The sequence below is a fragment of the Struthio camelus genome, chromosome 3 (assembly GCF_040807025.1).
Source record: "Struthio camelus isolate bStrCam1 chromosome 3, bStrCam1.hap1, whole genome shotgun sequence".
In the NCBI taxonomy this organism is placed as follows: domain Eukaryota; kingdom Metazoa; phylum Chordata; class Aves; order Struthioniformes; family Struthionidae; genus Struthio; species Struthio camelus.
The window spans coordinates 107,558,045-107,578,731 of NC_090944.1; the positions used below are offsets into that span (position 1 = coordinate 107,558,045).

General features: G+C 46.0%; 1 protein-coding gene across 8 annotated transcripts in view; it reads right to left on the minus strand.

Annotated features, from left to right (window-relative positions):
- LOC104144971 (uncharacterized) overlaps positions 1-14,912 on the minus strand; it is a 58,639-nt gene extending 43,727 nt beyond the window's left edge. For 3 of the 8 annotated variants that reach the window (XR_011140350.1, XR_011140351.1, XM_009676248.2), the window contains exon 1: positions 14,294-14,872. Coding sequence is in view for 4 of the 8 variants with exons in the window: in XM_009676248.2 (XP_009674543.2) it covers positions 14,294-14,458 (165 nt within the window). In the remaining 4 variants the exon portion in view is untranslated. Of the gene's footprint in view, positions 1-2,196; positions 2,337-11,202; positions 11,451-12,442; positions 12,645-14,293 lie in introns of all 8 variants that reach the window. The other 5 variants (XM_068939574.1, XM_068939573.1, XM_009676252.2 and 2 more) reach the window with 5 other exon arrangements.
- Positions 14,913-20,687: the final 5,775 nt, after the last annotated feature.

The window sequence follows — 20,687 nt, forward strand, 5'->3', positions numbered from 1 at the left end:
TCACCCTTACAGTCTGAAGCCCTAAATTATAAGAGGCTGAAAAAAAAAATACTCTATTAAAGTGCAGTTCCTCTTGGTTTTTGCCTACAAAAGAAAAATTAGCCTGCTACTACATGAACAACAGTAAATCCATTAAGAATCATACAGGAGATTACAAAAGAAAAGGAAATCTCACTTCTATGGCAGAACAAGTAACAAACACCTCCCAACAGGCCTTACTTCCTGGCCATATTGCCCTAAAAAGCAACAAAACACCAACGGGGTGCTTTGATGGAGAGGAGGGTGCATACATGAGAAGCAGGGGAGACAAACACACAATGAACTGCATGTCTTTGCACAGATGCTACCTGAAGAGCTGGAAGCACACACATGTGAGCATCTGTGAGCACAGAAGCAATGCGGCTAAGTATGTGGGTGTAACTGCAAAATCATTTGCCTAGCCATTTCAGTAAGCATCGATCCGGATGTGCAAAATTTTGAGGAAAGCATGTTTCTATGCCAATGGGGAGGAGAGGGAGGAAACCACAAAGTTCCTTCTCCGGTGCTGATTGCAGAGTCTGCTCCTACTGTTTGCAGGACACCCGATGATGCGTGTATTGAAGATACTTAAACATATCTGTGACATGAACTGTTTTGTGATGGAAAAAGGTAGGAGAATAAGTTCTTCCATGAACTGGAAGAGTCTCTTCACTCACTCACTTGTTCCCCTCAAGCTGGGAAACTCCTGTTCTTCCATGCTAAAGCTTTTTTCTCTACACTAGCTGAAGCAGCAGGGCTCCCCCCTTCTTTGCTCCTCTCCTTCTCAGCCTGCATCAAGAACGCATGTAGGCTGTAAGGTATCATTCCCAACCCATGTCTAGGAACAGTCTGCCTCCAGGGAAGTAGCTTCCCTGGGAGGAGCCAATACTGCCTTCCCTACCAGATGTAGGGCGCTCTACCACACAGGCTCACTCCGTTGAGCGTGGGATTCCAGGGCACCACTGCCACTAAGTGAAGCCTCACCAGTGTGTCTCGGAATGAGACTTTGCTGCGTCGGCCTCACTCTCTGGTGCCTGGCACAAAATCAGAAAGCGATAAAGAGCTCATCAATGACTGCTTAAATCTCTGCTGCAGGGAGCTGATTTCCATTTCGTCAGACTTCAAACCGGAGAAATGAAACTCATATTCACTTAAGACGTATCTTCTGCCTGCTGTACTGCCTACAGAACAGCTGCTAGAGACACAAGCAACTACAGCACAGGGCTCTGCTGCTGGATCTTCTCCTTTCCAACTGCTTGGCTTTAGTGAAAACATTTTACTAAATTTCCCCACTGTTATTTTTACAGGTAAACAATTGCTGCAGTTGCCATGGGACACTGCTTCATCTTGAATGAAGGAGGTGCCATCCCTTCAATAGCAGCACTGAAGAAACGCTGAATTAGAGAGAGTGAGAACATACAGGAGGCAGACACTGAAAAGCAGTTTGGAACTGTATGGAACAACATGAGGAAGAGGGAAGGACCGAGTCAAACAGACCTTCAAATTAATACCTAATTTTCCTTCTCACTCAAGCACTCCTTTATTTGAGAGATGTTCAGCATTATAGGCATCATTTACTCTAACAAAACAGGCTGCAATACACGTTCTCTCCTCTGGTAAAGCAGCAGAGTTAGAGACCACAGAAAAGGTTCAATTCAGCCTTCAAGCATCCACAAGTCAGACCTGAATGCCCAGACTAGTTTGGGATTTTACAGCTGGGATTCTTCAGCAGCTAGACCTCCAGTCAGAACAGTCCTAGATCGGAAAAACTTTTTGAAGTCTATTTTTCTATTATTACTACTTTACTCTTATTTTCACAACAGGTCTGTGTCCAAATGTCTTTCCCCATTTTCTCGCAAATTGCTAAGGTTCAAGCCTAGTGTTCTTAACCCTCAAACATTGTCCATCTTGATAAAGCATCTGTTTGGCTTAAACTGGTGATGGGCTGGTGGGGCACAGCACTCCTTGAGGCCTTTGTTTCCTAGGCTTGTTCCATGCCAAAGACATCCCTATTTTTACAGGAAAGGTGCAAGTTCAGTCAACCATGTTATCTTCTGCATAGGCCTTCTAATTTAACCTTCAGTTGTTTCACACATCTAAAGGAAGTAGAGGGTCACTCCAGGTATCCCAGTCCCCAACGTTTAAACAATAAAAATGTCATTTTTGTTGAATGCTTACCCTACAGACACTCAGTAACGCAGTGACTGGCAGCTCTCAGGGTGGAAGTTCTTAACCAGAGAGTATGAAAATTGAGCTTCTCCTCAGGGTGGAACAGAACGAACCTTGACTTCCAGAAACATGGGCTTACGCCAGGCTACCTAGATCGTGAGGAAGGAAAGTGCTAGGCTTACAGAGAACGGTAAGGATGCACACGAGTGCGTGTGCGCACACACATTCACGTGTGTGTGTCTGCACGCACACACACACACGCATGTTGGTTGTCTGTTTATTGCCTTCACCGTCCTGTATTCCCATGGACAAAATTAATATATGTTTTGAAAACACTGTTTGCACTGTGAGTTTGTTTATCTAATGTCTTCTGGAAAGAAGTCACAATTTTGGCCAAACCTGACTGGAAGTACAGAGGAGACAGGGCACTGTCCTGGGCTTTGGGATACTCATTTGCAAGTAGTGTGAATCAGAGAACTCCATGCAGAGTCAAGTTCCCAAGCACAGTGGCTGGGTTCAGCACTGGGAAAGGGCCCAAAAAGACGGGTCAAAATATTGTTCATGCCAAAACCACAAAGTACAGCTGGACTCTCTGCAACTCCCATCTCCCCCACATCAGTTCTCCTGCAGCAGTCAGAATCCATATCAAATATCCATTTCTAGATTTCTCCTTGCCCTTCCCAGGGCCAAGCTTGGAACATTCTGCAGAGGAGGACTAAGGATGAAAGCACCAGGGGCTTGGGGGAAAGAGCAACAAGTCCCAATGTCTCACTGTTGTTCCAGAGAAGCACAATACCTGTCACTAATGAGCCCGTGGCGCATGATCACATGCACTCTGTAAGTCATCAGAAATGGCAAAGATCTAATGGTCTCAGTTCAGAGGGAACTGAATTCAGCTGGTGTCTACAATTGAGCTGCACTGTTTTACAACAGCTAGGGATCCAATCTGACACACCTGTATCAGATGAATCACAGTAACAGCTTCTTTCATTGATTCCTATCCACCATTAGTCTGTTCTCAGAAGCTCTGAGTAAATATTTTTAAAACACGCTAGCCCTATTAAATCTCACTCGAGATAAACTCAAGCCAGTACAAGAATCAAAACTTCTTTGCATAAATACTGCTGCAGTTGTGTTTAGGGCTAGAGTTCAGCAGCTCACGACGATGGAAATTATACACAGTAATTAGTCACCACAGCCCTCACTCAGAAGATGGATGTGGCCTGGTAACAAAGATGGAAAAACAGCCTTCAGTCCCCCAAGTTCCTTCTTGTCCTCCTGGACCACTACGTTTTACTGAATACTACTACTTCCACTGAACATGAGCAAGGGGAATGCTACAGTTCCATATTGTGATATACATCATCCTTTCTGATAGCAGGAATTTTTGCATGTCTCGGAACTATCCGTGTCGTTAGCCGAAGGGGCTCGTTAAGGTTTACAACACCAATTATGGTGACACAGACCACACATTCCTCCAACTCCACTTCTACGTGCAAGTGAAGCTTCCAGATATATCACATTCTAACAAGTCTCTGGCAAGTCTCCTACTCTCCTCCCACCATTCAGTTTCTGCTCAGTAAAAACACCCAGAGGTCACCTGCACGTGGCAGGAGCCACACAGTAGGTTTCTCTCTACCTCTGTGACTCTACTCACAGCTTTGTGGATGTGATGAAGAGATTTATGGCTTATCCATACCCAATTTTTAAGGACTCTCTTGGAAGACTATCATCCACCTGTTACATTTCTCATCCTATGAGCCTGAAGGCAGCATTTTACATGTGTAATTCAAAAGTGAATTAGCAAAGAAAACAGCAGTAAAGTGTCAGGAACACAGGGCGGAAGGAAGAAGCAACCTATGAAACAGTTGTGCTGAGAAGAGATCCGTTTGCAAAGGAGGTCAGAGTCTCTGGCAGTTCACAGCAGGGAGCTCTAGCATTCCCCTGGCTCGCACCCTGCAGGAGTGGTATCTCACAGCAGTGTTAACACCACACAGCACAACGGTCCAGAAAGACAAGGAGGAGTCTGAAGGACTAAAAACTGTAGCTCCACCCTCATCCCTCAGTCTCATCCACCTGCATTAAACTACAGTGACTTGGTCTCCTCTGTAATTTCCAGCCCATCTGAAGCTGAACTTCAGCCCTGAACACTGTGAGATTAAAAGAGATGCTATTTAACACAGGCAGACAACCCTTTCAGACATTAGGGAAAGCCAGTAGAAGGGACATCCAGAAGTGGAGGAAACCCTATAGCATAGCCAGTCTTATCTGTCACGTAGGTATGGAGAGTGGAGGATGGGAGATGGCTACTCATACCAGTGTCAATCATTCCTGCTGAGCCCACAAGAATTTAAATACTCGTCTCCCCACCCCTCCTAACTTGCACCCCGTTCCCACTAACTTAACTCAGTTATTAAGCTGTTGCACTGAGAAGAGGTCCCTTTGCACAGGCCAGCTTCTCTGACAGTTTATAGTGACTCCCCATCATTGCATGGGCCACCTCAGCCAGGCAAGCACAGCCTAACAGGAGCTGGCACAAATAATATATTTGGTCACAGGTCTTCTGAGCAGGGAATGGAAAAACTGTTGAGGGCAACTGCCATCACTGCGAGATACTTCACTAGCTGAGGAGAAGCTGCCTTTGTTGGGAGATTTCATTCAACACTCACTTCTGCTCAGCCATAAAGAACTACATTAGCTGGATTTGCAAACACAAGGAATAATGCCCTACAGTAAGGCTGGAAAACGCATTTCAGTGGCCAGAACACAAATGTTTCAGGCTTCTCCCCCTCCAAAAATCCCAGGTTAACCCTTCTGAGGGCAAGCAGAGTTGATCAGACTTGATGTTTCACCATGGAGCAAGCCAGTAATGTAGGATTATCTTTCAAGATCAGACCTTTGATCCATCTAGTCAAGTGTCTTTAAAGTAAGAATTAGTATTACTCGAAAACTTGCCGTGGCTTGCAGCATGCCAAATCCTTTCCTGGCAGGCACCAGATGATTTGCAGTGGTCCTCACTCAGGAGGATTTGTCCAAAGAGACGGTCTCCTCCTCCCGCACACAGAGGAACAGGTTAGAGATGAGCAGCATGAAGAAAGGATTTGAATGTTTACCGTCTCCTCCAATATAAGAGCCAGAGAACACCAAATTAAGTTAATAAGAGGCAGATTCAAATGAAGCAAAAGGTGATCCTTCCACAGGATGCAGTTAAGGTGTATAACTCATTGCCACAGGATTCTGTGGATGCAAAGACTAAACATATATTCGGGGGAGAGGTGGACTTCTTTTCTTGCATCTGTCCATAGGATCACTAATCCTGACAGAACTGCTGTCTCCATAATTTCATGAGACCAAAGTATGTTTGCTCGGTTCTTGCAATCTTCCCCACGCACCCACTGTGAAAGAGAGGATTTGGGGGGAAATAGACCCTTGGTCTAATGTGGGATCGTTACTCTTAAGCTCCATTCATGGAAATAGGCCATACAGGGCATGCATATTTATGTGCAAAGTTACAATATAAGTAGATACCCAACACAAAACCTGATGATGCTCTTGCAGATCAGACTCACCTCACTCAACACAGACAACTACTGACATGATAGCTAAGTGTTACATACTAAACTGGCACCCCCATATACCATTTCAAGTGAAAGACAGAGAAATTTGCATTGCACTGCAGCCCAATGCAAAATACCTCTGAGGAATTTCCCCAAAAAAGACTTGTTCTATCAAAGCCAGAATAAAGAATTTTTTTTATGGACAAAAATACATACATAGAAGCTGCTGGCTTTTTTAGCCTCTAAATGACGTCACTTGCATGTTCCACACCAAATACCACTGTTGTCTCCTGTTAACCAACCTTTGGCCACAGAACCTTTTATTTCTTCTGAATAGCTAACTCCTAGGAAAAAATAATAAAACACCACCCCCCCCCCCCAAAAACGCACACACAAACAGTTTGGCTGCAGACAACTGCCTGGAACAAACACTTGGCTTTATGTGCAATAACTGGGTGACAGGACACGGAAGGATTATTTGATATTTTCCCAGCTTACATTCAGACAGACTCTCAGTAAACTGATGTATTTAGCTGCCTATCTGGCACCTTTCCTTGAGATAGAAAATACCCCTTCAACCAAAGGAAATTTTCTTGTCTTGTCTTATGCCCATAAAGAGCATTGCAGACTGTGGCCTCTCATGCCAAGAAGTAAGGACAGTAGTCAAAAAAAAAAAAAAAAACCTCCCCAAAAGAACAAAAAACTAAAAAAGCCTGCATCAGAGAAACAGTATGACCCCAGTAGGAAGGAATGAAATGAGATAGATTTCTGAATAAAATGAGTGGGAGTAGAAAAGACCTTTACACCATCATCTAGTTGAATTCTCTGATCTCCTTGAAACCAGTGGCTCAAAATCAGGTTTGTAGCCTACTCCACTCAATTAATTAGTTACTCAAGGCCAATGAATATAGCTTGTTCCCTAGAAATATCAGAAACCTAGGTCTATCTACGCTCATTGTGCACATTACTGAATATTGCAGTATTTGGGAGTACTTTATCCAGATATCTTTGGCCTTTTCACAGTTCTAAATTCAGGTAAAAACCATCTGCCTTGCAGTCAGGCAACAAACCTCAGGGCAACAAATCCCTGAAATGGGAAATACGACCAATAAACAATCTCCTTAGAGCACCTAGGCTCAGGCATTAGTTCCTTTCTTCCTCAGGAGGCTTTTCCAGCCCTGAACCCCTAGATCTTCTCATACGGGCTGACACTGGAGCAAGGGTTGGGAGGTGATCCCAGGCATGTGTGTGCTAGGTACAATGACCACCCCGGGCCCGTACAACAGCACCTGATTTGAGGAAGACAAGCCATGGCCCCACAGTCTGCCAAGCACCTCCTGAGGTTTCACCACATCCCCTCACTGACAACATCTGTTTGGAAGGTCTCACACCAGTGAGGCACAGGCATTGTTCTCCCTTCCCAGCACCACAGCTTGAGCCTTGGCAAGCTGAAGGGGCTCTGTAGCAGCTACTCTAACATCTGCAGCGAGCCTGGATAGTGGGCTGGCTGCCTATTTAAGAAAAGCTGGGGGAGAAGAGGGCTGGAAATAGAGACCTGGCCCACATCAACTGCCTGAAAATTTGATAGTCACTCACCAAGCTTTCTTTGGGCTTTTAGACCCTGCTCCCTCAGATGATGTTCTGACATGCAAATCCTAGAGCAACTAGGAAAATTCAGAACACTGCACGAGCAGTCATGCAGCTGTTTTGCTGCAAGTCTTCCAGGCAAGATACTTTCCCATGTCCAGGTACATCAGGAAGTTTCTGTGTGTATCCACAGTATTTTACCCTTCATGAGGCTATCAGGGCTGAAATGGAAAGGTTACCATATGAGCACTTCACAGATATGCCCACACAGGCAAAGGATACTCTGTTGCAGCAGTCTCATTCAGCTGGGGCTATCTCAAAGAGAAAGTAGCAGAAGTCTACCTGGGCCAGCACCTGGCATGCTGGCAGTAATTATAGAAAAAGTAGAGAGAGACTCTCCACATAAAATCTGCTTCCTCCCCAGTCAGCAGCTGGGGAGATGTCCTAAGCTCAGAATGTCTGTCCTACAACAAGGGAACAATCTGGACTTTACATGGACTAAGGTACACACAGAGGCCAGGTCAGTGTCCAAAGACACCCGCCCATGGCAGGGAAGAGGCTATAATGGAGACGGGAAGTGAGAAAAACACAGCAAGCCAGGAGAGAAACGCCCAGAGGGACCCTGAGCTATCCACCCTCAAGGAGGGAACAAGCAGATCCAGAAGAAAACGGTCTTCCAAATGTGCTTCACACATGTGGTGTCCCCTCCACAGCTCAGGCAGACCTGTGCCTGGACTGGCATGGAAACAGCTCTGTGTAGGTCACACTGGGCCACCTGGCCTCTCCATCAACTTTTAGGCCTCAGTCACAGAAGAGAGAGGCTGTGTGACAGTACAGTCTATGCCACATAGGGAATGCCTTCTATGCAAATAAAGGTCATAACTAATTGGCTTTCCTCTAAATCCCTGCCTGGGTGTTCATGCTAAGTGGTTGTGGGTGGTGCTGGTATCTATTCAAAAATAGCTTAGCTGGCTGACTCTGGTGGTCAGTGGTGGTAAGAGAAGGCCAAATAGACTGTGATCATGTCCATGTACAACAGCTACTGCAGGAGAAAACAGCCCTGAGAGCACATATGCCTGTGACACTGGTTGCTAGGCAGACTTGGGTCACCTGGTAACCCAAATCCCAGTGAACAGGAAAACAACGGCTCCAGATAAACATGCGGGGGTAGGAGGGGTTGGTGTTTACTATGCTGGGGGTGTGTGGGGAGAATATATTTCCCACTGAGAAAGTAAAATAGCCCCTTGGTTCCCATACTGAGGCATCCCAACGCTCCTGTGCCCCAAGGAATACTCCAAGGGGCGCCAGGAAAGTTAGCTGGCCTGGCATGCTACAGCAGAGTGCTGGTGCCCTGCCCACTCAGCACTCCACAGAGGTGTCCTAAGGGCATGTGAGCCTTGGGGGTGGGGGGTGGGGGGAAAAAAAAAAACAGTTACAACACCACCACAGTGAACCACAGTTTTGTAAGAGCCATAATATAAATGATTTCCTGGGTCTGTTTTCTTTTTTTAATTCAAATATAAGCCATTTTTCTGCTCAGGTAAACTTTTAGCATCCCAAACCGTGCAACATAACATTCAGGAGCCATAAGATGGTGCACGACAACAGAAAATTAAGTAGACCTGCACTGTCCAGCAAAGCAAGATGGACTGATCTGTTTTCACTGAAATGCAAAAATTAAATATACAAGATTACATTTTCAGAATACAATTTTTCATTTAAATAACATCAAGAATTGGGAAACACAAGTAAAAACAATGAGATTTATTTGCAACATAGGCCTATGGACTTGTTGAAAAAATCTAGTCCATATTTTCGCATTAGTAATAAATGAGGCTAGCTGGCAGGATGTTTCATTAAACTACCCCAAAGTCAACGAAATTCCCATTTTGCCATACTTGCCGTATTTGCTATTGAAGCAAAATATTGCCGCACACTGTGGAATTAAGTCGTCATGGGAGATTATCAGCGTTAGATGATTGCACAAGAAAAGATGACAAACGCCGAAGATTCAGAACTTAGAAGCCGAGTAGAAAGAACTGCAAATCTATTACTTTATGAGGCCTCGGGCAGTGGTCTCAACAGCTGATACCTTCTGAGTGCCTGCAGTTAGCCATAGTGCCCTTTACCTCAGATAAGTATCTATCACACTATTTTTTACCAATATCATTTTAGTCCAAATTGTTACAAGCCTAACTTGAGGCATATTAGTAGGCATTTTGAAAGGCAAAACTGTGCTTACACACTCACATTCATGCAAGTGCTTGTCCTCCTCCTGAGTGAGATTAAGACAAAGAGTCTAATATTACCACCAGTTAGTAAAAGAAAAGTTTAAATTTAAAAACAAGTCCTACAGTCCTGGAGGAATGAATCTGGTGGGTATGTTGAAGAGAACACCTTCACACACTACAGGAGGCAGAGGAAGGCACATTTCTACTGTGCAAAGCTTTCTTCTGTCAATCTGGAGACCAGCGGTTGGCCCAGCACACGACAAGCAGTCATCCCCCCCAAAAATCAGAGGAATTTAATCTTCTGCCCTCATTCACAAAAATCATGAGGCCTTATACAGAGCTTTGAAAATACATCATTCTGTGTCAGTAATAAAGACATCGATTCTCTCTTTTTTTTTAAGCTGAGAAGACAAAGTTTAAGGAACACACCCCCGGCTCTACAAAGTAACGAGCTACCACCAGGACAGTGACTCAGAAGTCACTGCCTGCCAGCCCATGGCCTGTGCACAGCTGACTGAACCCTCTTCACACAGGACTGGGACGATTCCCAGTCACTTGTCAGGGCCAGCCAGCCAGCACAGAATCTCAGAGCTGACTCTAGACGCAGGTGCCAGCAGAAAGTAACTGGCATGAGTTGCTGGTCCCCATGGCTGTGTATGTACTGTGTACAAGCTGTGAGGATACATAAGGAGAGCTGACAGGGTGGCTTTGTTAGAGCTTAGGCCATACTTCCCTTTTAAGCAAGCATAAGGCTAGAATTAAGCAGCAGAAAAATGCAGTTTTCTGTTACCAAAACAGACTCCACATAAGACTTTGTTACATTGATTGACATTAAGGAAACGACTAAACATGTCCTAAGTACCTCTGCCCATGCTAAAAAGAAATATTCCAGGTATATAAATAATTCAACAACTCTTGTGGTTTAAAGCATCAACTTCATTGCCGCCTCCAAAGTTGTTTGTGTTGACAGCAAAGTTGGAATAGAATCGCCACCCTCAAAGTACTTAGTTTTCTTCAGCTACATGTTCCAGCCAGTTAATTTTTATATACCACAATCCAACTTTTTCATTCTGATAACACCTAGGGCCACTAATTAAGGGCTTAGTTTGACTGGCAATGCACAGACTTGTTCCTACCAGATGTTCCCTGCCCCAAGGAGCTTACTTGCAAGCAAAGCTTACAAAATAGACACCTACACTATATCCATTACACAAATATGCAAGGGCACAAGAGTTGAAGAAGGATTTGGAGAAGATGTGCAAGATCTATGTGAGAAACCTCTGCACCCCAAGCTGTGGGGATGAACAAGTCATTTCATTTGCAGAGAGTGCACTCTGACTCTGGAGTACACATGCAACTCCAGAACATATATTTAAAAAGCTGCCTCAAACAATTTGACTTACATTTGGAGAGGATCTCAGCGCTAACCAATTCAAAACTATAAAAGTAGTGTAGTGACTGTAATACTGGATGCCCGCTAAAAATTCAGCCCTTGAGTTACAGGCCTCTTTTGCTTCCCTTATTTGAAGCATTTCACTACAGTGGGCACAATCCCCTTTTTCTTACTCCTTTGTTCTGTCCCACAAAGCCTGCTCTGGAACAGACTCAGTTGCCAGCTGTTACCAAAGATGAACCCTAACCTGCAAATTCAGATCTGCTTTTGCCTCTTGGTTTCCAGAAGTCAGCCAAAAATCAGAGAACTCTTGATTCTGGCCTAATCTCTAGCAAACAACACCAAACCATTGAAGCAGGAGGTTGAACAACAGGCTGAGACATCAGGCTCCAATTCACCATCACTTCTTGGATTTATCTGCAGCAGCTGAAGTACTTGAAGCCAATGGGCTGGACTATGGACTGCAACAGCCAATATGCTGCCATTGATCCACCCCTGCAACAGAGATAGTAACATCCAGCGAGGAGACAGCTAGATCAGCAGGACCAGTCCTTCCAGGATAAAACAAATTTGAACCCTGCCAGTCACACTTCACAACCCAGCCACCTTTGCCAGAAGCAGAAACTGCTAACAGTACACGCTGCTCCAACAGTGGGTGACATACCAGGAGCGAATACATCAGCCAGCCACTCCTTCCCTTCCCATTAGGGTAACATCTGGGGAAAGGGCAGTAAAGGGACAATAACTTCTTCAGCAACACTAGCATGAACCAGCAGACCTCTGAGTCAAAGCCCTCTGAGTAGAGTTAGTGGTCAACTGCCTAAAGACTAATATTAGTAAAAAGAAAAGAACAGAACAAAACAAACAAAACAAAAAAAAAACATTACCTCAGCACCCAAAGCATGTTTAACTCCTCAATTCATTTATATGAGGCAATGGCAGCCTCTTAGCTTTACCAAGTGAGGGAAGACTAGAAAGACCCACCAAAGCAACACTAGACCAATTCAGGAGAGATGATACAAAAAGAGATCTTCACAGTGGGCATAAATGTCATCTTAAAAACATTCCCAAAGCTTGGATGCCAATCCAAGGTGAGTCAAATTTCCCAAGTTTACAAAAAATGAGTTGAAAGTCTACCCAAGGACAGTCTCCTGGGACTTTGCCTGATTGGAACTGTTGGAAGCTAGAAACACAACAGCAACTTGTCTTCCCTTGAATTTAGAGTCTTCTAACAAAGATCATAAAGTGCAAAAGCAAGTGGGTAATGAAGGAGAAAAGCAGCTAAGCATACTTTTTTTTAAAGCTCAGAAAGCTCTTGCTTTGGGCTGTGAATGGAGATCCATTCCTATTCTTTCAAAATTAGTCCCTCATCCTCTGCTGACTCTGCTACAGACCTGATTTTATGCCCACACCAAAAAACTTTTTGATAGGTTCAAGGCCAGCAGGACTAGACCTATTAAATAACACATACCAGAATACATACACACCTGCATGGTTGACAGACAGATTACGAGGAAGCTGAAAACACCGAAGTCCAGTTTGCGACTGGCTGTTCCACAAGCATCTAAAGGCAGCGGAGAGAAATCATACCAGCAACCAGGACCTATCACACTGTCTGTATCTAGTGGGGAGCTCCCATCCGTCTCTCTCTTTGTGATACCTATCCCATGTCCATACTTGCAAGAACACCTAAGAGAGAGCATTGCATGTTCTATTAACAATTAGTACACTGGCATGAGGCTGGAGCAAGGCGAGACACCCATAGTCCCCAATGGCCTAGCAAAACACATGTAGATCCAGAGTGTGAAAGTCTGGCTTTCTGCCCATACACATGTATACCAGTCACTGTATCACTACCCATGGCAGACTGCACTGCCCCCTCTCATGGTCTATATATCAGAATTTCAAGAAACACTGCAAACTTAACTCTGTCTTCTCTGCTGAGGCTGCAAAAAAGCAGCCCACCTGTTTGCAACACAAAACCTTGGCACTAAAATGAACAAAATGGCTGCAAATGCCCACTCCTACAGTTTTTCTTGTGTGCCCCCAAAGTGTCCTGAAGGTTGCATATATCCCCCTGAGATTGCTCTCTGAAAACTCTCATGGTTTCACAACTTGAAGTTCCAAGAGAAAAACAGTAAATATAGAGGAGGTGATCACAACCACAAGGCCCATGGACGTAATGCTCAAAAGAAATCCCCCGCTGCCTCTGCACAGAGATATTCTGCACTGAATCCGTCCACCACAACCTAAAGCAATGCTCTTATTTTATTTCCAAAGAAATCTAATCCTCCCTCCCTCCAAAACCACAGAATCTGCAATCCCTGCAGAAAGTGGTGCATGGACATGAAAAACTTTGAGAAAATATCAGCACTGTTTTTAACAAAGTTGCCATCAGCCTAGCCAGAGTGACTGTGCAGAAGTGCAGACCTACTGCAATCCGCCTCTGTGTAACACATACAAAAGACTCCACTAGAGTCGAGTATGTGGATCCCCAGCCCCCATCCCAGGCAATGAGGGCTGCTACTTTTCCCATATCCCTTCTTTGATTTGAGGCCAGACGTTGCACTTCCAGCAGCACAGATGCAAGTCCAGAATAACTTTACTGATTTGAGCAAGTACCTCCAGATTCACAACACTTTCACCAGATCAGAATCTGCTACTTTTTGTAACTAGCTCATCATGACTCCATTTTTATCCCATTGCACATAGTTCAGAAATTCTTCTTTGCATTTGGCAGAAAGGGCTTGGATATTCCTTATCCTGAATTTGTGGTCTTAGCTTTCCTTTTAAAAACTATATAAGGACCTAGGGAAAGTTAGAAAAGCCACGGGTCAATGCAGTGAGCCAGACTGCAAACTTCAGCTAAGATCCCGGCCTTCTCTCAAAAGAGACAGAAATGTAAATAACAAACAGAAAGGCATTTAAGGCAGATTGTTTGTGTACAATACCTTGCACAGTGCGGTTCTAGCCTGCTGAGGTCTTTAGGGACTACAGATTACACACACAGACACAGATAACTAGATATTCAGGCATATGCCTATGTAGCTAAATGTAAACCTCATTTAAAATAAATATTTCTAGACTAAAAAAATACAGACACATATGACTATTCATTTCTCTGTGTCACCTAATGAATTGTGCAGGGTAACCCTGAATGCAAAGGAAAGAGACTTTAGTAACCGGAATACAGTCTAGGCCAGTTCCTACTGAACACACTGGGTGAGAGGAAACTGACCCAGCATAATAAACACTGAGAGTTAATACCTTTTATTATCCCTATTATTAATTACCTGAAGGGTGCAAAAAACAACGAAGACAAAACTGGATGTTCTTACCTTTAGCTGGAAAGGTTGGATTTCATTCAAACTCTGGTTCCTGAGCTTTTTGGTGAGGATCTTCAGCATGGTATAAATCCGAAGGGCCAAGAAAGGGTTAAGCATGCACACATCTACATCTGCCGAGCTGCTGCTACGCTTGGAGGAGCTCCGCAGAGCTTGCATTCAGCACCCCCAGGTACACAGGGGGGCAATGCTCCGGACAGCTCGCTTTCAGCTCTGCCCCTCTCTTTCCTCCCCCGCTGCACTCTGTCTTTCAGCCCCCAGCACAGGGGGGGTGGGGGGGAGGGGGGCGGAGAATCTTTTAAATGCCTGAAAAAAATATAAATATAAAACTTCCCTTGCTTGTTTTTTTCCCCCCGTTATGCTTCAGAAAGAACGGAGGTAACAGCTGGCAGGGTGCTCCGAGGGGACATTTGGTGCAAGGTGTTTACTTAAAGAGGCGGCCAAGCTCTTTAGCCGAGGCCCCGGGCTCTGCTCATGGCAGCGGTCTAACGCGCCCCCCGCCCCTGCGGCCGCCGGTGCCCGCTGCCCCAGCGGGCATCCCGCCCCGCTGCGCGTCGGGCCGCCGCCGCCGCCGCCCCGGGCACCCCGCGCACCGCGGCCGCTCTGCGCCTCTGCCCGCAACGGGAAACTTGTAACAAACAGCGCGGCAGCCGCGGCGCCCATTGGCCGGCCGGGGCGGGCCGTGTCAAGCCCGGGGGGCAGGGCCTCCGCTTAAAGGGGCCCCGCCGCACCCCCCTCCCCCCCGCCCTCGGTGCCCGGCCCGGCTACCCAGAGCCGGGGGGCTGCACGGGGGAGCGGGGACAGCCGTCCCCAGGCGGCAGAAATAAGCCCTTGCTTCACCCGCCCAGGCTGGGGAGTGACATGGTCAAGTTGTTCTCTGCGAGGGTTGCCCCTGCTCTTCTCTCCAGGGCCCCGTGCGGCGGCAGGGGGCTAGCTGTGATGCCTTACAGCAACCCCAGGCTATGGGCACAGGAAAGCCGGGGGGCCCTTCTGCTCCCCGGCTCCCTGCAGACACACAGGGGAAGTCTGGTTTTCATGCTGGAGAGCAGCAGCTCCATCCTGGATGGAGAGTTAGATGAGTGGGGCGGTGTGAGCCCAGCCCCAGGAATACTCCTCACAGAGCGAGGGTACGAGGGTGCTGTAAGGGTTGGTAATGTGGTGTGTAACACTGTAACCATGGAGCATGGCCTTGAACAGGCCTACTAGGAGTCCCTCCTGGTGACAGTTCCTGGGTCCCTGACCTTAATAGGCTCTGCTTAGCATGTAGTGCATCCTCGCTTGCAGCCTGCTCACAGCAAAAGCGTAACAGAACAGGTGCCATGATCTACCCATCCCCTGAATGGGAGGAGCAATCTACAGCAAAGCAATTCTGTATCCTATTTGGAGTCCCTCGAGCCACCCAGACAACTTATAAAAGGCCTGCAGAAGCAGGGAAGCTGGCACCCCTGCCTTTTCTCACAGCGAACACAAGTGCAGGGCTAGCATGGCACAGCACCAGCTGTTGTAACTGCACCAGCTACCCTACATATTTGCAGCAATTGCTTCTTAAGGCAAGAGCTAGGTGCTCCATTTCTATGGCCCATTCTCCAGCATGCCCTATGGCAAAACAGTCAGGAAAGTTACCAGGAACTGACTGATGCAGTCCCAGCCACTTTGAACTCACTAGAAGCCTCCGACTCATTTCACAGAGGTACTAGCCAGCAGTGATAACAAACGGTTTTTAGCCGCTACCAGCTGCGCTCTAGAGAGAAAATTTCAGTGTCTAGGTAAATTGCTCCTCTTACCTGTTACCTGTCCCTTGGGGCCAACAGAGCCTCGCGTCCCAACTTTCCTCTGGGAAAAGTTCTGAAACATCGAGGAGGTCTCAGCTTGTGTACAAATTCCAAAGCAGCACAGGCTGCTTAACATATCAATTCTCTCTTCTCAGCCAGCACGCCTGTAACGAGATAAGGAAAAAGCACTGATAACCTGCTGACTGTGGAAAAGAACATCTTAGTTTCAGAGGAAAGAGACTCAGTTCAGCTCCAGTTAGCAAAGTATTCTTCTTGAAGGACTACAACAGGCACAGAATCCAAGCCAAAAAAACCTTTTTGCCTTTCTAATAGTTGGTTCTTAAAGGAAGGCAGCAGCAGGAGACTAACGTTTACATCTGTTAAACCACATTCATTGAGTGTGTTCTGTATTCACACTGTAATTCTCAACTCATTTTTCCCCCCAGTTCATATCAAATTAAAATCATGATCCAATCTTAAGACTCTCAGTCACCCATATATTGTTCTAGAGACTTCTGGTTTCATTACTGCATGAATACAGCAGAACAGGTAACAGTGTATAATATCAGATCACTAGCCTAGCTAGTCTAGCATCCTGCTTCTAAGAGAGGAGAACAAAATACCACATCAAAGCAAATATCTTCCATATAGAGAGGCAATCATATATATCACGTTAGGCAAGAATTGCTCTGACCCCTCACTGATAATCAAGGAACACCCCAAAGCTGACAAGTGAAAAAGCTCTTACCCTTCTTCTAAGCCTGACAAATGTCACTTAAGATTCATATAGTTATATAAAGTCAAATTTCCAAGGCCTTTATTCGTTTTTTATTCCGGCACTGGAGCCATTCGTTTTCTCTCTAATGGTCTGTAAGATATGATCTATAAACCACAGTCAGCTTAAACTACCAGGTATGACTGCTTTCCTCTACTTGAGCTCTCTGGGTTCAAGGGCTGGAATAGGCACATTCCAGGACCCAGTTGTTTGTCCCAGGACAGATGAGAAGCTGAAAGGCTCCCTAGAGCAGAGAACAGCAGAACCTGCCATCCCACCAGCAAACACCTCAGAGCTCTACATGAACTCACGCAATCCCACCAAGCTGCAAAACAACAGCAGTGACCACAGCCTGGCGGGTTCAGCGCTAGGCTGCTTAACCTGTTCCTGGGTCAATGCCGCCAGTGACAAGTGGCAAAAGCAAATGCCAATGATGCTTTGTCATAGCACCTGTGATATGAGAGAAACTAACACTATAATTCCTTGCATGAACTCTGCTTCAACCACCTTTGCCTTCATATTTTGCAGCAGATACCGCAGAGCAACTAGTTCTTTCCTGCTTTGTATTTCATATAACCAGAACAGCCAGGAAAACCAAGTTCCGGTACACCTAATTCTTTCTCAGGTCAAGTTATACATACTTGCTCCCAGTGCTTTCTCATATTGAGTGGCTACAAGCATTTCTGAGCTCCAATTGCTTAGCCAGGCAGGCTCAGTAGAAACTCCTAGACTCAAGTTCCTTTCCATCTAGCCTTGCACACCTTTGCACTGGTAAAGTACCATGGCCTCTCTCTTGCTCCACAACCACAATGCCAGGAGCCACCGACTGACAGTTCACAAGTTCTCCATTGATTCATAGCATCCAGCATCTTCTGCAAGTGAGAGACATGGCAACACAGTGCTGCAACCACAGACAGGCAACTTAGTGGAGCCCCACAGCTAAAGAAGCCCTTGCAGAAAGTAGGACTGCAACCTACTGCCTCAAGTCTTCCCCATATGTATTCCTATGTGATCTCTGCCTCCAGGATGAGACCTGACATGCTAGATAGGTTCCCAGTATGTGATAGGTCATGATGCTGCATCGCATACTGGAAAGGAAGCTCTCAGAGATCTGGAGATGTTGTTCCTCAGCATGCATAAGAGTTGCAGAATATTATCAGCGTGACTTCCACCCAAGGATAGCAAACTATTTTCTAGTGGCAAGAAGTAGTATTATCCCCAAAGGAGAAAATTAAGACAGGAAAGATTATTTGACTTTCTAAACATCACAGAGGAAAGCTGTGGAAGATCCAGGAATTGAAGATATATCTCCTGGCTCCTAGCTGCATGCTCCCAGACTACCCCAGAATGTAATCTAGCCTGTTACTAGATCACACTGGTGGAGCTATGCAAAATTCAGTGGTTTCACTTCCCAAGCTTCTCATGTGATCTCTTTGCTTTGCTTTTGGTTCCTGTGGGTTTCTCACCCCTGGAGTTTTGATCTGACTAGTAGGTTCAAACCAAATCCAAATCTCAAAACCAGACAAAGGGGCCAAGTTTTCTCAGGTCATATGATAAAAATATGAAAAATGTATTGCTAAATATTTATGGTAAGCTGCTTGAGCATTGCTCTAAGATCTGTTTAAACTCCTCACAGCTGGGCCAGGAGTAAAGGGGAGGCAAATGGCAAGAATCCATGCAAGCACACATGGCATTGCAATGACGGATAGGGCAAGAGGCTGTGAGCTGAGCCAGGATCTCAGCTCACTTCCATGATACCCCACATCTTGCTGCCTGTTACTGTCATGGGTAAGGCACTCCCAGAAAATTGCCTTCACTCTTGGTGTGCCATGTCTTTTCCCCTCAGAGGAGCTCCTCTCTGGGAGTCCTGGCCAAAAAGTATGACAGGGGAGATGGGCAGGGGGTGCAGACAGTGCAGCTAGGATTCATTTAAGGCACAGATCCTTGAGTTCTGTCTCCCACTGTGCCTGAGGGACAGTCTAATAATACCTTCTGCAGCTTATCCTCCCCTGGGTGTACCACTGACACCATGAGATACAAGAACAGGAATGCGTGTAGGTACAGAAGGCCCTATTAGGCAAGCCTGGCCAAGTCTTCTTGTAAGAGAAGAGATGCTGTTTTCACCCTTGGAAATCACATGGAGATTTGCGCAGCCCATCACACACATGAAACTAGTCTTCCGCCTCTCTTCACCACATCCTGCCCTGTGCCATAACTGCTCCATCTGTGCAGACTGTGGTCTGAACACCCCAAAGTTAAAGTCAAAAAAACTCTCTGGGCGAGAAGTTCAAGTGCCATCTACTGGGGATCTCCCCTCATTACACCAAGGGAGACTGAAGGATGAGGAGCTGGAAAAACGCCTTCCACCCTCTCTCGTGTACGACCTGAACCGGCTGAACGTCCGGGAAGGACATCAGAGCTGCAGTCAGTGCCAAGTATGGGGAGAACGTCCCTATGGTTTGCCAAGTACAATGTTAAGAGAGAACGGCAAGGCAGAAGCAGGATGAAAGCTGAGCCTAGAGATCGCTTGGAGAGACACGTGGACCAAAAGTCAGACACACCTTGAGCTATGCTACAGAGCGGATCCATCTACCAGCTGTCTCAGCCACAGCCCCGTGTACCTGTAAATAGAAAGATAGTTCACGAAAATAACGAGAATGGTTCCCAGAACAGTATGACTGGCAGAAGAAAGGCAGCTACAGCATGCGTTCAGCGTGGCAAAGGGCACTGGGCTCATCAGTGATCATTTATGGTACCACAGGCAATTTCTCCTCCCTGTGCATGAATTGCTTTGCCTATAGGCTCCTCCAGAAGGGATCATCTCCAGCTTTGCCTTTGTGCAATGTTTGGCCTAACAGTAGCCATTCTGAGTCCTCTACAGGACCAACAGTAAATTCCCCCTTGACTCTGCTGCAAGAATGAAGTTGCAGGGCATGCAAGCACTCCCCAAGTTCTGGCAGCGTGGTCTGCATACCAAAAGTGTAGGGTAAGTAGTTCAAAAACATCCCCCACAAGCAGTTGCAAAGGAGCCCTTCACTAGGGCTGTTGGCACTCAACAGTGGAAATCGAATACTGTCCCCTTAACAGCTAAAAACCCAACAGCAAACCTATCTCAGAACTAAGCCAGCTTGTCAGGCAAACATTTTGGAGATTCAAGGAGCGGAAGAGCTGGTCAAGAGATGGCTGAGACTGACAGATATCTGTTCTTAGATGTCTGGTACATCTGAGTGTCTCTCTCTCGGATGCATGTTTTCGAAGGCACAGTTTCTGACTGGCATAAGAAGAGAAAAAGAAGGGGGAAAGAAAGGGAAGAGAAAGGTATTCAAAAATTACTGATCCCTGCTATTTGATAGAGAAACATTGACGATGCCAGCATAAGCCACGTCACTACAGTAAGAAAAAGAGACGATCCTCTTAACAGCACTGCCGGGCAGCCCCATCTCTGTTATAAACCCCTTGCTGCCTGTTCTCCCCCTGCAAGTTGCTAGGGTCAATTGGAGAGTCAGCATGTGACTAACACACTGAGAACCAGAGAAAACAGGATTACCGTTACAGCCTACACCATGTTTCTCTAGCTGATGCTGCAAACATTTGCTCCTGGGTAAACAGGCCTAGAAGAGGACCCACAACACTCACTTGGTAGTGGGCTGCACAGGCAGCACACACCATGCTAGCAGTTCATTTTGGCCAGCCCAGAGCTTCAGGATAGCACAGCAGTCTGGCTCCTCGGAAATACAGGCAAAGGAAAGTGAAGAGCCCTCCTGCTTTAAACAGCTTCTTCCTTTTAACCCTTGAAGGAGAAGAATCTTCTTATCTGGCTAAAAGGATCTCTGACCTTCTT